Source organism: Chiloscyllium plagiosum, unplaced genomic scaffold, assembly GCF_037043375.1.
Source record: "Chiloscyllium plagiosum isolate Xiang-an unplaced genomic scaffold, Cpla_swu_hap1 HiC_scaffold_8, whole genome shotgun sequence".
NCBI lineage: Eukaryota > Metazoa > Chordata > Chondrichthyes > Orectolobiformes > Hemiscylliidae > Chiloscyllium > Chiloscyllium plagiosum.
In genome coordinates, this window is record NW_028270146.1 from 103621413 (window position 1) to 103639874 (window position 18462).

Sequence of the window (18462 nt, forward strand, 5' to 3'; positions counted from 1 at the left end):
GTCTCCGAGCATGTAGTTATGTTCTGTGGATAAAGTGCCCAGTACAGTAGAGTGGGTACAGTACTCAGTGCTATACAGTAAACACAGTGTCCAGTGGGTACAGTGTCTACCTGTGAGCAGAGGATACAGTTTCCAGTGTTGGGTAGTGGACGCTGTCCAGTGTTGTACAATGGGTACAGTGTCTACCTGTGAGCAAATGATACAGTTTCCAGTGTTGGGCAGTGGACAGGTTTCACTGTTCTCCAGTGGGTAAAGTGTCTACCTGCAAGCAGAGCATACAATTTCCAGTGTACAGAGCTGTATAGTGAATGTAATGTTCAATGTCAGGCAGCAGCCAGCCACAGTGTCCAGTGTTTTACAGTGGGTACAGTGTCTACCTGTGAGCAAAGGATACAGTGTCCTGTGTTCTCCAGTGGGTACCGTGTCCACCTGCAAGCATAGGATACAGATCCAGTGCGTACAGGACAGAGCTGTAGAGTGAACGTAATGTTTAATGTCGGGCAGCAGCCACAGTGTCCAGTGTTCTACAGTGGGTACAGTATCTACCTGCTAGCAGAGGATGCAGTTTCCAGTGTTGAGCAGTGGATACAGTGTACAGAGCTGTATAGCGAACGTAATGTCCAGAGTTGGGCAGCAGCCACAGTGTCCAGTGATATACAGTGGGTACAGTGAGTCCAGGTGGTACAGTGCCCAGTGTTGGTCAACAGGCCCACCATTGGTCAGTGGGCACAGCGACAATGGACAGGGGGCGGAGCTGCGGTGGACAGTGACCAATGAGCGCGGTGGCCCCGCCTGCCCCCGTGCGGCGCTGTGCTTTGATTGGCAGCCGCCCTGACTGTAGGAGCCCGCAACCGGCTGCTCACTTCTATTGGAGCAAGATGGCGGCGGTGCTCCCGTCTCCGAGCCCCGGTACCGGGCACGGTACGAGAACCAGCCCGCTGAAAGCGTGAGTCCAGCCAGGGAGACACGGAGTTTGGGGGAAGGCTACTGGCCTTGGCCAGAATACCACGGCACCCGGATCGGCCCGGCTGATCATCGCCAGCTCCGGCCAGCGGTGGCGGAGTGGGGCGGGTAGCCAGCAGCTCCCTGACAGCTTCAGTGTTAGAGCTGAGGCTGCACTGGCTCAGGAGCTGCCGCCAAGGGAACGGAGCGGGGTCGGGGTCGGGGTCGGGGTGGGGGTCGGGGTGCGGTGGGGGGGGTTATTTGCTGAAGGTTGTGCTCAGCTGGAAGGGCACGGGGTGACTGGGGAGATGGACAGAGGTGGGTGCGGCGTCTGGCCGGAAAGCTGCTGCACCTTGCCCACCTGACTGGGCTCTGGAGGGAACGAGTGTTGTTCACCATCTGCAGAGAAATATTTGTTACCCATTTGCTGCTGTTTACTGCTTGCATCCTCAAGGAGTGAAATGAATTACTATTTCATTGCAGTTCATGCTTGCTCGTGAACGCCTGCTTTTTTATATATATACATATATATTTTGATCTGGAATACTGATGCGGGATCTCTACTATTTTCCCCATTGTTAAACTGTGTTTACTGTTTTTCCAAAGTGATTTTTTTTTTAAAAATGGACTTATCCCGTTTACTTATGAACTTGGAGGTCAGCTTTTCAACCTCTGCATTCACCATTTGTGGAAGGTCATTATAAGGGTCAATTAACTCAGTTGGCTGGTTTGTGATTTACACTAACAGTGTGGGTTTAATTCCTGCACTAGTTGAGATGAAGGACATGCTCCTCAATCTCTCCCCTCGCCTGACGTGTAGTGACTAAGGTTAAACCATCACCAGTCTGGTCTCTCTAACGAGAGCAGTTCTGTGTCTGGTAGGACGATAGCAAGTTTGCCCTGACCTTTTTAAGGTCATTGTTATCTTTGGGTATTTTAATTCTGTATTCAAGGGTTCCAAAATTGCCTTTCAAGAGGGCTTTCTGCTCCAGATGCAAAGGGAGCATCAGGTTAAATGGCATGCATTATATTGCTTGCTAAAGGTTGAATGAATGGCAGCTGTACCTAGTCACACTATTACTGTCCTGCTTCTTGATATTTTATGGTGATCATTTATTTCTGTAGGAAGCAACCAGTGATTTCTTTTAAACTGCACATGATTGAATGTTGTAGTTTATTCTTGGATGTAATTGTGTATTTTTATTGTTGGTGAAATGGTCCATTGAATATTGGCAATCCCCTACAGTGCAGTAGTGAGCCCTGAGATGTTTAATGTTGCTGTTTATTTATTATTGGTTACTTGTTCATTGCTTTAGCAATATACTTATTTTCCTAATCCCCCATTTCATCCTCCTCCTAGGCTGTTGACGACTTTTCTGAGCTTCTAACCATGTATCGGTGCTATCACTGTAATTGCTCCTGCAGGGATAAGTGCTGTCAAGGTGTGCTCTCATACAGATCACCTATTTCAACCTTGTAAATGTTGCACCTCTCTGCTCTGGGGTAAGCTCTGCTCCGCTCCTGCTTGAAAGCCTCATCCAGGTTTTTGACCTGCCCAAACTTGAACAACCTTTAACAATCTGATCTGCTCTTGTAACCATAGTGATTGAGTGGAAACTGAATTACACCAGTGTTCCCTAGAATGTTAGTGGTGAGTGAGTGGCTGAGTGACAGACAGACAGACAAGAGAAGATGGACAGATCTCTTTTAAAAGTGCCCTCTTCTGCAAGAAGGACAAATTCAAAACCGATTGGAGACATCCGAGCTCAAAGCACTAGCATCTGTTGAATTACGTCATGGCTTACATCGAGGATCTAGTTTTTTTTAAAGAGCATTCCACATTCCACCAGACCTACACTTTCCCTATAACCCTGCATTTCTCGTGGCTCACCCACTTAGCCTGCACATTATGGGCAATTTAGCATGACCAATCCACCTAACCTGCACATCTTTGGGAAGAAACTTATGCAGATGCAGGGAGGATGTGCACGTGCCACTCAGACAGTGATCCAACGCTGGAATTGAACCCAGGTCCATAGTGCTGTAAGGGAGCAGTGCTAACCACTGAGCCACCTTACTGCTCCCATGTTGCTGATATGTGATGTCTGTAATTGTTAGAACGCATAAGGTCTGAAGTATGCTGGACAGAGTTTTGACTTGTTCAGTTGGTAATGAACGTCCATCTAGCACTAAAGCAGTAGTCTAGAGGAAAAATATGTATGTATGAACCCTAAAGTAACCTGATCAAAGAAAAGTTTTAAGTACAGCTCATTGCCCATCTGGAAAATTTTCATACATTCTACTCCACATTAGAACAATAGGATCAAATGAAGTCAGTTGGATTGGACTCCTGTGTCCAGAACACTGTTTGATTATTGTCATCAACACAGCTAGTTCAGTGAAAATGATGCAGAAATATGTGACCACCTGGAATAAACATAGAACAGTACAGGCCCTTCAGCCCTCAGTGTTGTGCTGACCTTTTATTCTACTCTAAGATCTAACTAACCAACTAATAGCTTTCATTTTACTATCATCCATGTGCCTATCCAAGTGTCACTTAAATGTCCTTCATGGATCTGACTCTACTGCCGGTGCTGGTAGTGCATTCCACGCACCCACCACTCACTGTGTAAAGAACCTACCTCTGACATTTCCCCTAAACCTTCAATCACCTTTAAAATTATGCCCCCTTGTGATAGCCATTTCTGCCATGGGAAAAAGTCTCTAGCTATCCACTCTATCTGTGCCTCTCATTATCTTGTACACCTCTTATCAAGTGACCTCTCATCCTTTTTTGCTAGAACAAACAACATAGAAAACTTGCAGCCCAGGGACAGGCCCTCCGAGCCTGAGCCGATCCAAATATACTGTCTAAACCTGTCAGTCAGCTCCTAAGTATCTGTATCCCTCTGCTCCCCACCTACTCTTCCATCTGTCCAGGTGAATCTTAAATGAATCTACCGTGCCTGCCCCTACCACCTCTGTTGGCAACGTGTTCCAGACACCCACCACACACTGTATAAAGTACTTGCCACGTGTATCCCCCTTAAACTTTTCACCTCTCACCTTGAAAGCCTGACCTCTAGTTATTGAATCCTTCACCCTGGGGAAAAAGCTTATCTCTATCTACCCTGTCATGATTTTGTAAACCTCAATCAGGTCCCCCCCATTTCCTTTTTTCTAATGAAAACAAACCTAATCTAGGGTAGGTCTAATTGCAGGGAATGTAGGTAGCGGCGCATGGCTGCAAGCGTGGAGCGGAGGATCCGGAGAGAGGTCTGTTTCTGGAGGCTTCGGATTTGTTGTAGGTACTGGTTGTCCTGGTTGGGTCCAAGTTTTGTTGGTCAGAACGTAGTCCAGAGTCCGTGCGGGATAAGTCTGTTCCGTAGGCAGGTGCTGAGGAAGGAGGTATGGCTGTGGTAGCGAGTCTGTTTGAGAATGTGGCTGAAGAGCTTCTGTGCAGAGGAGATGACCTGGGGGGTGCAGTGAGAGAGGGACTCACTGAAATCTTTGTAGAGGGAGGAAGAGAGCTTCTTCAAGGTAGGCATCCTTGTAAGAGGATTCGCAGTAGGTTGAAATCTTTGAGGAGAAAGTGAGGTCTGCAGATGCTGGAGATCAGAGCTGAAAATGTGTTGCTGGAAAAGCGCAGCAGGTCAGGCAGCATCCAGGGAACAGGAGAATCGACGTTTCGGGCATAAGCCCTTCTTCAGGAATCCGAAATGGGGGGGTACCTGATTGAGATTTACAAAATCATGACAGGGTAGATAGAGATAAGCTTTTTCCCCAGGGTGAAGGATTCAATAACTAGAGGTCAGGCTTTCAAGGTGAGGTGAAAAGTTTAAGGAGGATACACGTGGCAAGTACTTTATACAGTGTGTGGTGGGTGTCTGGAACACGTTGCCAACAGAGGTGGTAGAAGGGCTTATGCCCGAAACGTCGATTCTCCTGCTCCCTGGATGCTGCCTGACCTGCTGCGCTTTTCCAGCAACACATCTTCAGCTCTGATCTCCAGCATCTGCAGCCCTCACTTTCTCCACAAACCTAATCTACTCAACCTCTCTTCTATAGCAGGCAACATCCTCGTAAACCTTCTTTGCACCCTCTGTAAAGCGTCCACATCCTTTTGGTTATGTGATGACCAGAACTGTACACAGTATTCTAAATGTGGCTGAACCAATGTCTTGCTCCAATGAGAAAAGCCCTAGCTCCCTCAACCTTACTTCATAAGACATGCCCTGCTGTCCAGGCTGCATCCTGGTAAATCTCCTCTGTACCTTTTCTAAAGCTTTCACATTCTCCTTATAATGAAACCAAGCAATCTTTATTGACTGGTAGAACAGCCCTGCTGGCATGTTATTTCAATAGCTCAAACTGAAATTCAAAGGCATGTACAAGACGCAAATGATAAGTTGTGGATAGAGCAAGCCCAAGGTTTACAAAAGTATGCTGTCCACTGTGACATTTAAACATACTATTTTTCTGAAGTCACTAAGGCCATCTGTCATCTGAAGTCAAATGGACAAAATCCTCCTTCACTCATTGGACAGCGTCAATCACAAAAAAAAACATTTTTCTTCCTTTTTGTTAAAACTCAAATATAGAACACAACAATTCAGCACAGGAATGTGCCCTTCGGCCCATGACGTTGTGTCAAACGTAATGTAGAATTAAACTGATCTCTTCTGTCTGCCCCGGTCCATATTCCTTGCATATTTGTGATTATCTAAAAGTATCTTAAATGATTCTATTGTACCTGCCTCTATCATTACCCCTGGCAGCATGTTTCAGAGTCCTATCACTTTCAGTGTGTTTAAAAAAAAATTGCCTATAGCATCTTCTTTTAACTTTCTTCCTCTCACCTTAAATGCATGCCCTCTAGTTTTAGACATTTTAACTCTGGGGGGGAAAAGATTCTGACTGTCAACCCTATCAATGCATCTCATAATTTTATCAACTTCTATCAAGTCCCCGGAGAAAGTGGGGTCTGCAGATGCTGGAGATCAGAGCTGAAAATGTGTTGCGCAGCAGGTCAGGCAGCATCCAGGGAACAGGAGAATCGACGTTTCGGGCATAAGCCCCGAAGAAGGGCTTATGCCCGAAACGTCGATTCTCCTGTTCCCTGGATGCTGCCTGACCTGCTGCGCTTTTCCAGCAACACATTTTCAGCTCTATCAAGTCTCCCCTTGGCCTCTGCCCCTCCAAAGAAAACAGCCCAAGTTTCTCTAGCCTCTCCATACAGCTCATACCCTCTTATTCAGGCAGCATCTAGTAAACCTTTTCAGACCCTCTCCAAAGCCTCCACATTCTTCTTGTCATGTGGCAACCAGAATTTAACGCAATACTCTAAATCTGGTCTAACCTAAGTCGTTTAAAGTGCAATGTGACTTTTGGACTGAATGTGTCCCTGTTTTTGTAGTCATCACATGTAAACTGTTAGACATTCTGAATTGGCCAAAGAAAAGCCTCGAATGGTCAAACAAAGAAGGGAGCCCCTCTGATCTTAGCAGTAATCAAAATAAAAGATGTAAAATACTCATCTACAGAGTTAAACCAAATGTGTTTGAACTATGTTGTCATTCACTAGAATTCCAGCATCTCGCGTGTTTGACACAAAGGACTGGAAAGTGTTCTGGGTATAGCCATGAGACTTATTCCGCCTGAAGTCAGGAAAGTCTGTTTGTGTTTGTCTAGGTAAGACTGATGTTTTGACCAATGAAGTGTGGTTTGATTTTTTTTTTCTGGTTGCTGAATGATTCATCAAGCTACTTCAGAAAGCAGTTGAAAGTTGCCCCATAGTGCTGGACTAAACCGAATAGGGAATGAAGACTGTCATCCATGGTTTCCTGATAGCTATTACTGTTTCTGGCTATTTATACAATACTTGTTCAGTTAGCTCTAAGATCCCTGTTGTGAAGGTAAATGTGAACTCTACCTTGATCAGTTGGATCATGATAAAAGAATGACTAGAGTAAGATTATAGCCCAATCAAGGAAGCTGTGAGTGCAGTCTAAGTAGGTGATGGAAGCGTTAAATGAATATTTTTCATCAGTATTCACATTTTGTCAAGGACAATAGAGATACAGGCTACTAGATTAGATGAGATTGAGATTCACAAGGGCGAGGTGTTAGCAATTCTGGAAAGTGTGAAAATAGATAAATCCCCTGGGCTGGTTGGGATTTATCCTCTGATTCTCTGGGAAGCCAAGGAGGAGAATGCAGAGCCTTTGGCTTTGAACTTTGTCCTCACTGTTTACAGGAATAGTGCCAGAAGACTGGAGAATAGCAAATGTTGTGCCCTTGTTCAAGAAGAGGCATAGAGACCACCCTGGTAATTATAGACCAGTGAGCCTTACTATGGGGGCTGTGGGTAAAGTGTTGGAAAAGGTTATAAGAAGGTTGAGAGGTGACTTAATTGAGACATAAAATAGTCAGGGTTAAAAATCACACAACACCAGGTTATAGTCCAACAGGTTTAATTGGAAGCACACTAGCTTTCAGAGCGACGCTCCTTCATCAGGTGATTGTGGAGGGCTCGATCGTAACACAGAATTTATAGCAAAAATTTGCAGTGTGATGTAACTGAAATTATACATTGAAGAATTGATTGTCTGTTAAGCCTTTCATCTGTTAGAATACAGTGATAGTTTGTTAACAGCTAACCCGAGAATGCAACTTTTTAAAAAAAAAGGGTTTTGTGATTTATACATGAAAGAAGTGAAACTATCACTGTATTCTAACAGATGAAAGGCTTAACAGACAATCAATTCTTCAATGTATAATTTCAGTTACATCACACTGCAAATTTTTGCTATAAATTCTGTGTTACGATCGACCCCTCCACAATCACCTGATGAAGGAGCGTCGCTCCGAAAGTTAGTGTGCTTCCAATTAAACCTGTTGGACTATAACGTGGTGTTGTGTGATTTTTAACTTTGTATACCCCAGTCCAACACCGGCATCTCCGAATCAAAAATAGTCAGGGGATTAGATGGGGTGGACATTGAGAGCCTGTTTCCTTGGATGGTGATGGCTCGCACAAGGGGATTAAATTGAGGGGTGATAGATATAGGACAGATGTCAGAGGTAGTTTCTTTACTCAGTGAGTAGTAGGGGTGTGGAACGCCCTGCTGCAACAGTAGTAAACTTGCCAACGTTAAGGGCATGTAAATGGTCATTGGATAAACAAATGGATGAAAATGGAATAGTGTAGCTTAGATGGGCTTCAGATTGGTTCCATGGGTCAGCACAACATCGAGGGCCGAAGGACCTGTATTGCACTGGAATGTTCTATGTAATGTTCTCTGTTCTATGAAGTGGAGGTGCTGTATCATGTCTCAGGATCTCTTGTTCCATGCAGTAATCACCATGCTACCATGTCCCCTACCTAATACGGTGATAAATAATTAAGAAGGATCTTTCTCTGCATTCACTTCTCATGGCCAAGAGTCCTTTGGACTCCATCTGTCTGCATTATTCTCACTCTGCCTTGGCAATTTTTTCTGATTTCTTACCGCTGTTATTGTCAACTATGAACTAGATTAGTAACGAGCGAACAGATAAATCTTCTTTGCTGAAAGACAGTCCGGCATTGAATATTTTGGTGTGGGGGAGGGGAAGAAATATTTCCAAAAGAGCCAGCAGAAGGCTGAAGACCAGGTGAAGGGAAAAGCTGGTATGTGAAAGGAATGCTGGATGACTAAAGAAATTTGAGGGTTTGGTTTTAAAAAAAAAAGGAGGAACCAAATTGTCAGGTATATTGTCAGTACCTATTGTGGAAAAGGACAGGATAGATCAAGTGAATCCTTAGAGTATAAAGGCAGTAGGAGTATACTTAAGAGGGAAATCAGGAGGGCAGCAAGGGGACATGAGATAGCTTTGGCAAATAGGGCTAAGGAGACTCCAAAGCATCTTTACAAATGCATTAAGGGTAAAAGGGTAACTAGGGAGAGAATAGGGGCCTTCAAAAGATCAGCAAGGCAGTCTTTGTGTGGAGCTGCAGGAGATGGAGAGATACTAAGTGAGTATTTTGCATCAGTACCTATTGTGGAAAAGGACATGGAGGATATAGAATGTAGGGAAATAGATAATAGACATCTTGAAAAATGTCCAGATTACAGAGGCGGAAGTGTTGGATGTCTTGAAATGCATAAAGGTGGATAAATCCCCAGGATCTGATCAGGCGTACCCTAGAACTCTGGGAAGCTAGGTAAGTGATTGCCCTGCCTCTTGCTGAAATATTTGTATCATCGATAGTCGCAGATGAGGTATCGGAAGATTGGAGGTTGGCAAACGTGGTGCCACTGTTTGATAAAGGTGGTAAGGACAAGCCAGGGAACTATAGACCAGTGAGCCTGATGTCGGTGGTGGGCAGGTTGTTGGAGGGAATCCTGAGGGACAGGATGTACATGTATTTGGAAAGGCAAGGACTGATTAGGAATGGTCTGCATGGCTTTGTGCATGGGAAATCATGTCTCACAAACTTGATTGAGTTTTTTGAAGAAATAAGAGGCCTGATGAGGGCAGAGCGATTAGATGTGATCTATATGTACTTCAGTAAGGCGTCTGACAAGGTTCCCCATGGGAGACTGATTAGCAAGGTTAGATCTCATGGAATACAGGGAGAACTAGCCATTTGGATACAGAACAGGCTCAAAGGTAGAAGCCAGAGGGTGGTGGTGTTTTTCACACCGGAAGCCTGTGACCAGTGGAGTGCCACAAGGATTGGTGCTGGGTCCACTACTTTACTTTGATTTGAATGTGAGCATAAGAGGTACAGTTAGTAAGTTTGCAGATGACACTAAAATTGGAGGTGCAGTGGATAGCGAAGAAGGTTACCTCAGATTACAAAGGGATCTTGATCAGATGGGCCAATGGGCTGAGGATTGGCAGATGGAGTTTAATAAATGCGAGGTGCTGCATTTTGGGAAAGCAAATCTTAGCAGGTCTTATACACTTAATGGCAAGGTCCTAGGGAGTGTTGCTGAACAAAGACCTTGGAGTGCAGGTTCATAGCTCCTTGCAAGTAGAGTTGCAGGTAGATGGGATAGTGAAGATGGTTTTTGGTATGCTTTCCTTTTATTGGTCAGAATATTGAGCACAGGAGCTGGGAGGTCATTGGTTAGGCCACTTTTGGAATATTGTGTGCAATTCTGGTCTCCTTCCGATCGGAAAGATGTTGTGAAACTTGAAAGGATTCAGAAAAGATTGACAAGGATGTTGCCAGGGTTGGAGGATTTGAGCTATAGGGAGTGGTTGAATAGGCTGGGGCTGTTTTCCCTGCAGCGTCAGAGGCTGAGGGGTGACTTTATAGAGGTTTACAAAATCATGAGGAGCATGGATAAATAGACAAAGTCTCTTCCTTGTGTTGTGGTGGTCCAGATGTAGAAGGCATAGGTTTAGGGTGAGAGGGGAAAGATATAAAAGAGACCTACGGGGGCAATGTTTTCACACGGGGTGATATGTGAAAGGAATGAGCTGTCAGAGGAAGTGGTGGAGGCTGGTACAATTGCAACATTTAAAAGGTATTTGGATGGGTGTATATGAATAGGAAGGGTTTGGAGGGATATGGGCCAGGTGCTGGCAGGTGGAACTAGATTGGGTTAGGATATCTGGTCGGCATGGACAAGTTGGTCTGAAGGGTCTGTTTCCATGCTGTACATCTCTCTGAGTCTAGAATACACAAAGTCCAAACATGAGAAGAAACACATGCAGTAGAATACTGGTTTCTCCACTTTAAGGAGCTGAATGACTTTGCACACCAGTCTTACTGGAAAGAAATTAAGCAAAGTCCATAATGATGCCCGCTGAAGAGTTAATGGAATGTGATTCTGACAAATTGCTCTGCGCCATGAAACAAGTTGACACCATCTGGTTTCAAGATTAAATGGTCTGTGGCAACAAGAATGATGACTGCAGAAAAAGCATTTGTAAATCTGAAGTGTTACACTCGAGTGCTTCAGGCAGCATCATGGTCTTGCAGATCTATTTAAAATGGCTGCTATGATTCCCCAAAATGAAGTCCTTGAAGGCAAAGTTGAGGCTGTATGATGGAACAATACTCAACACGAGGGCAGGTCAAGTTAAAAGCCTACTGCACATGGACCACATAGATCTGCAGTACCAGGTGGTGGACATGAGTGACAGAAAATTTAAAATCCACTTAGCTCAACTAAGTCTAAAGCTTGGATTGGTAAACCCAAAACTGGAGTGTTTCACAGCTGAGGCTGGCTGAAAAAACATTACATCGCTGTCTTTTCTTGACAGATATTGGATGTCTTCTGATTGTCTCAAAGATGGCAATACTCAGTGTAAAGCCTGCTCTAAATTTGCCAGTGAAGGTTCCAGTTGCTCTCCAGTCCAACATGAAAGAGACAATAGAGATGGAAAATAAAAGAGAAATGATTTTCAGCATGGCAATAAAAAAAATCTTTGAAAGCTGAGGGCATGTCAGAATAGAAATTTTGCTGTAACTTCTTGAAAGGGTGATACAAGCAGAAATTCTCAAGTATTTAGATGGGCACTTGCAATGCCAAGGTATTACAAAGTAACGGGCCAACTGCTAGAAATGGGATTTGAATAATTAAACGGTTGCCTTCGCACTGGTCAAAAAAATGCGCCAACGGGTCTTTTTTTTAATGTGGTAGAGATCTCCAACTTTACCTGGGCTCATTGCTAAGAGTGTTCAATGGTGGAAGCAGTTTTCACTTACATCAGCAACAAGTGATAATAATTCCAGTGCTGAGTTGTTGAGCATGTTGATTATATCACCCTGCAATGTGACATGACTTTCAATTTTGGGAGGGCAGCCATTAAATCCTATACTTGGGACAGACGTCAAATCTGAAATGAGTTTTTATTTCAAGAAGGTAGTATTGATATGGTCAATGAACTTTGGCAAAAATGGGCTTCATGGCTCCAATGGTGTCTGCAGTGAGAAGTGCACAAGTCAGGAAGGATGCCAGCACAGTGTACCAGAGATTTTTAAAGTTGATTGATTTAATAACATCCAGTAGCCTTTTATACTCATTTGTATTCTTCAAACTTGGACTGCATGGGTTGGTGAATAAGCAATTAGAATTTAATGAGCTGCATAAAGGATGGTCTTGGTTTTGGGGAATGTTGTAGGCTGAAGAGTAGATTGTTGCCTTGGAATGAACTGGAGGGGTACATATGGATTATGATTTCTGAAGTTTGCAATTTTTAACTTTTGCATCTTTCTGTCATTCAGCTTACACTAGAAAGTGCACGGGATGGTTGGTTGAAGACTTCATGCTGAACAAGCTGATAGCTAATAATTGTAACAAGCAAACACAAAATATTAAATTAGTGACCATGTGTTAAACACTTCACATAGTCTGTACCTGCTGTTTGTAAACCTAATACATTTTTTAACGAAATACAGTTAAAATTGTGTGTGATCTGTAAGATAGATCTGTAGTTTTGGTATACGTTTCCTCTGGTGATGGCTTTTCCTTGGATGGTGATGGTTAGCATGAGGAGACATAGCTTTAAATTGAGGGGTGATAGATTTCAGAGGAAGTTTCTTTACTCAGTAGTAGGGATATAGAATGCCATGCCTGCAACAATTGTAGACTTGCCAAGTTTGAGGGCATTTAAATGGTGATTGGATCAACAAATGGATGAAAATGGAATAGTGTAGGTTAGATGGGCTTCAGGTTGGTTCCAAATGTCAGCGCAGCATCGAGGGCTGAAGGGCCTGTACTTAGCTGTTATGTTCTACATTTTTGATATGAAAATGTGCGTATGGTCCTCTGATAATTAAGGCATTGTTAACACTCTCTTTAAGATTTCCCCAGTCTTCTGGATATTGTCAACATGGTGTGAGTGGTTCATAGAATTAGTTATTTGTGTTTTGTGCAGTGCAGCAGAAACACTTTACTGATTAACAGAGTACACTGAAATTATTAGGAGTGGAAGAGTCACCTTTCCTGGACTCATGCTTTTGACCACAATTTTAACAATGCTGCTGGAGAGTGGCTGGTGGGTGAAAAAGAATTGGTCTCTGAACAATGAGCCAACTGCTGACACTCGCCTTGGTGGCTCAGTGGTTAGTACTGCTGCCTCAGTGCCAGGGGCCCAGATTCGATTCCAGCCTCAGGTGACTTTGAAAGCTCCACACAGACATTCTCCCCATGTCTATGTGGGTTTCTTCTGGGTGCTCCAGCTTCCTCCCACAATCTAGAGATGTGCAGATTAGATGAATTGGCCATTCTAAATTGCCCAGTGTTCAGGGATGTGTAAGCATGATGCTTTAGTCAGGGGAAATGTAGAGTGATAGGGTAGGGGAATGGGTCTGGGTGGGATATTGTTCAGAAGGTCGATGTGGACCTGTTGGGCCAAATGGCCTGTTTCCACATTGTAGGGATTCTCTGACTCTAAAACATTGTAGAGTGCCCCTTTTAAAGATATGGATAGCTCCCCAGCAAGAGCTGACTGACTTAATCCTTCAAAGAAATGAAAATTGCAATTATTTTCTGGTAACAATCCAAATGAAAACTTGCAGAAATAAAGTAGGCTCCACTTATCTTTCTGTGCAATCTATTTAAGTGGAGAAAGTGAGGTCTGCAGATGCTGGAGATCAAAGTTGAAACTTTATTGCTGGAACAGCACAGCAGGTCAGGCAGCATCCAGGGAACAGGAGATTCGACGTTTCGGGCACAGGCCTGAAGAAGGGCCTGTGCCCGAAACGTCGAATCTCCTGTTCCCTGGATGCTGCCTGACCTGCTGTGCTGTTCCAGCAATAAAGTTTCAACATCTATTTAAGTGGGCCAACCTGCAACTAAAGCCCAAATTGTTACTCCTCCTACTTTAGCTTTATCCAATCAACATGGAGGTGAGATTTGATCTTTCCATTTCCTGTATTAGTAGCAATATTTTGCAAGAATTTCAGAGCAGAAGTGAGCCATTTTGTCCTTTTTGAGGTGCGCTATGATAATCGCTGATCTACCTAAATTTCATCTTCTCTGACACTGCCTCCATATCACCCAATTTCCCCTACTTGAAAGCCTATGAATGGCTAAGTCATTTTATGTGTCTGTATACATCCAGTCTTGTTGATTTTATTTTTTTGTTTTTGTTCACCTTCTCATTTCAAGATTTGACAATTTTCAGTTTTTCATTCTCTTGCTGTCTCCGTGTCTGACAAATATATTTTATTTCAAACAGCAAAGCAACGGGGGCTGCTTCATACCAAGGCTGTTGGAACATTACTCCTCAAATGTTCCACAAACTGCAACCATTTACAATATCCTCTTTTCTGTCAGGGATAAAGTGCAAACAAATATACTTTCAATATAAATTGTTCACAATATTGATCCATTTATTTGTATTTTTAAATATGTTTAATTTTCAGTATTGTCTGTCAAGTAAATTGGAAAGTGTATATTGTGATGCTGTATAGATGAGGGATGGATTGCTCCTGATATTCTTAAATGTTATGAAAGTTTTTGCCTCTACCATTCTGAGAGGCAGTGACTTCCAAATTCCCACCACCTCCCATCTCCTGTAAACCTTGTGCCCCCTGGTCATTAATCCCTCCATCAATGTGAAAAGTTCCTTCCTGTCTTCCCTATGTATGCCCCTCATAATTTTATATATCTCAATCAGTCCTTCAGTCGTGTCTAAGTAAAACAACCACAGTCTATCCAATCTCTCTTCATAACTGAAACTCTCCAAACTAGGCAACATCCTGGTAAGTCTACTTTTGCACCCTCCCCAGTTCAATCATATCCCTTCTATTATGTGGATTCCAGAACTGCACACAATAGACGAGGCCCAACCACAATTTTATGCAGTTCTGGCATCATCTCCCTGCTGTTTAAACTCCAAGACCTGGCTAATAAAGTCAAGAATCCCATATAATGTTTTAGCCATTTTATCCACCTGTCCTGATACCTTAAGGGACTTGTACATATGCATATCAAGGTCTGTCTGATCCTTGGTGCTTCCCAGGCCTCTACTGTTTATGTATTCCCTTGGCTTGTTTATCTCTCCCAAGTGCCTCACCTACCTGATAGACTGATCAGAAGTAAATGGAATTCAATCTACAGCCTCCTGTAGACTAAGGCTTTCCTCCTATTTTACCACCCCATCAATTTTCTTTCCTACACTTTCACGTCTTCTCTATTTACAATAAATTCTGCAGTGTTATATTTAAGGTGGCAGGAGTGTTCTGTTACCGTGTCTAAATGGTGCTTACTGCCATAGAGTGTGAGTGTGAGTGTGAGTGTGAGTGTGAGTGTGAGTGTGAGTGTGAGTGTGAGTGTGAGTGTGAGTGTGAGTGTGAGTGTGAGTGTGAGTGTGAGTGTGAGTGTGAGTGTGATTTCAGTTCCAGGCAAAATGGCACTGTCTAGTGAGTAGGACTGAAATTTTCATATTCTTTGAGTACTCTTTTAGATGACAACTAAATCCAGTATTGTGTACTTCATTTGGAAAATTTATCTTGCTATCCAGTGGTTTTTTTTCTATGTCTCTTTGTCTCTCTTTACCTCTATGCCTTCCTCTCTCTCCCTCTTGCCCTCTATCAGGCTGTTCCAACTTTTTTTTTGTATACACAGGTAGTATGACACTACTTCAATCTGTATATTTGGTTGTCAGGTAGAGCTCTCTAGTGTAGTGTCTTACATGTTCATTCTGGATTACTGTCTTCTATCTGAACATTTCTGAATAAGTTTGTGGTACAATGAAACTACAGTAGGTCATGAAGTTTCTCTCTATAAAATCTGTAGCTGAAGACGAGAATTTGTATGCCATATGTTCTTATGCAGCATTGATTGTGAGGGTGACCTGGATGCTGCTTTTGCTTTTTTGGAGGCACTTGATGGAACCACTGGGGACTTCTTATAAACACCTGCGATCTGCAAGCTAAGGTGCTCACTCCACTTTTGAGAGCCAAGTGTGCTTATGTTCATGGTTCATTTTCTCGCCTTCTGCTTTTTTCTACATTTTTTAATGTCTTGGAGGCAGATCCAAAATGGCATTGCATAGCTCTGGGAGGCCAATGCTCACTTGACTTTTTTTCTCCCTGTTCCACCTACCCCATTTGACTACTTGATTGTTTTTGGCTTGTACACTCTGGATAGTCATGATTTGGAGATGTCGGTGTTGGACTGGGGTGTACAAAGTTAAAAATCACACAACACCAGGTTATAGTCCAACAGGTTTAATTGGAAGCACACTAGCTTTCGGAGCGACGCTCCACCTGATGAAGGAGCGTCGCTCTGAAAGCTAGTGTGCTTCCAATTAAACCTGTTGGACTATAACCTGGTGTTGTGTGATTTTTAACTTTATACTCTGTATAGGTTTTGTTTATATTTGAGATAAGATTGTTTAAGATGTCAGTCGCCTTTCTTCATTATCCAACATTGCTGGATTTAAAAGTCTTGGTAATTACTGGTGCAAGAACTGTTTCTAGCATGACTCATACTGATAATATTCAGCACTGCACATACACTCTGAAATATGTGCACAGAATTCTCCTTCTGTCTAATAAATCTTCAATGTTTTGAAGTAGCAGTTGATACCATTTAATATTCTCAAAAACAACTCCACCTGAGTTCATTTAGAGCCCAGGAGACTCAGTGGAATGGGAATACTCTTATTTGAATCATCACTTAACTTTTTTTACTTGCAGTTAGGTTGTGGGAGGTGATAAACTCAAGCAATGTGCAAGAGCCTCCCTCTGGAGTCCAGAGTCCACTTTGGACATAATCCTGTATTCATATCCTATCTGTCTCCTTTTGTACTATTGCTTGTTTTTCTATATTTTAATTTCACAACAGTTTGACAATAGTCAAGTTTGTACATGAAGCATTTTTGAAACAAATGATTTAAAAGTTCACTCATTATTTGTATGACTCCAAATTCCAGCTAATTAGATGCGTATTGACAGAAAAATGCATATAGAATAACAGATATATCCAGCTACTGATATAAGCTGCCACTTTAACTTTTTTCAATAGAATTGTAGCTTTTGTCAGTATGTGCGCTTCCATAAAGGAACTGTTTTGGGAGCACAAAAATTCATTTAGTCTTGGACTGCAGTGAACAAGAGGACAGTTAACTGATATAAATGAAACTACACAAAGAGGCCTTGGGATCAAGTTTCATGAGTTCAGACAGTGTTTTGGAAGTATTGGTTGGTTTGTAAAAATTGACTCAACAGCATTGTAAGGGTTTTGGAGTGGATGACAACTAAAATTCTAAATTTTAAGCATTTTCTAACTATCTTTACCCTCTAACTTGAGGTTACTGAGGTCATGTCCTATCTCTTATCAAGTTTTGATCACCTAGCAGCCCTGTGCTCTCCTGGTTAATCAGCACCTTGGTTTTTCGATTCCTAATCTTGTTTTCAAATCTCTCCAGAGCCTGTACACCCTCTATTTCCAAACTGTGTGAGCCTCCCAATCCTTTGAAATGCTTACATTGTCTAATTATGCCCTCCTGAAAATTCCCAATTTTAAACATAAATCTATAGAAACCTCCAGAATATGGAATCAGATCATTCAGCCATACCGTCCATTCTAAAGAGCATCCCACCCACCCACCCTATCTCTAACCCGATATTTCCTATAACTAATCCACCGAGCCTGCACTTCCCTGGATACTATGGGCAGTTGAGAATCACTGATCCACTGAACCTGCACATCTTTGGACTCTGGGAAGAAACCGGAGCAGCTAGAGGTCACTCATACAGACACAGGAAAAATGTGCTAACTGCTGAACCACTATGCTGCCCTAACTAATTTTAGCTGTTTATTCTTTAAAACTCTGAACTCCCCTTTCTTTCTCAGGTTATAACATTTTAAGATTAGATTAGATTCTCTACAGTGTGGAAACATGCCCTTCAGCCCAACAAGTTTGCACCAATCCTTCGAAGAGTAACCCACCCAGACCCAATCCCCATATTTACCCTGACTGATGCACCTAACACGATGGGCAATTTAGCATGGCTAATTCACCTGACCTGCACATCTTTGGATTGTGGGAAGAAACTGGAGCATCTGGAGGTAACCCACACAGACAGTGGGAGAATGTGCAAACTCCACACTGACAGTCAGTCGAGGTGGGAATTGAACCTGGTTCCCTGGTGCTGTGAGACAACAGTGCTAACCACTGAGCCACCATGCCACCCAGGTGTGTCTATATATCTTAATTGACCTGTTAAAATGTGTTATGACACACTTCTGGAACAGACAGGGCTTTACAGGGCATTGTCTTTGCACCATGAGAGCTTCTGGATTCTGATGTAGACAATATGAACATTTGACTCTTCAACCCTGCTCCTCCAGTCAATATGATCACTTGTGTGGGACCTTTTCTATGAAACATCTTATGAAAGCACAAGTTAATTTCATCCACTAGCTCACCCTCCTCAATTCTACTAGTTTACATCCTGAAAATTCCAGTCAATTTGTCATGAGTAAACCCATCCTGACTCTTCATAGGATATGTGGAATAGTCCCTCTTCTGCAGCTACATCGACACCGTTCCCCAACT

The 18462-nt window shown here is 42.9% G+C and overlaps 1 protein-coding gene across 9 annotated transcripts in view; it reads left to right on the forward strand.

The window, feature by feature from the left end:
• Positions 1-831: 831 nt before the first annotated feature.
• Positions 832-18462, forward strand: part of dpf3 (double PHD fingers 3) — a 143134-nt gene continuing 125503 nt past the window's right edge. For all 9 annotated transcript variants that reach the window (XR_015757996.1, XM_043698365.2, XM_043698366.2 and 6 more), the window contains exon 1: positions 832-946. Coding sequence is in view for 8 of the 9 variants with exons in the window: in XM_043698365.2 (XP_043554300.2) it covers positions 879-946 (68 nt within the window). In the remaining variant the exon portion in view is untranslated. The remainder of the gene's footprint in view (positions 947-18462) is intronic.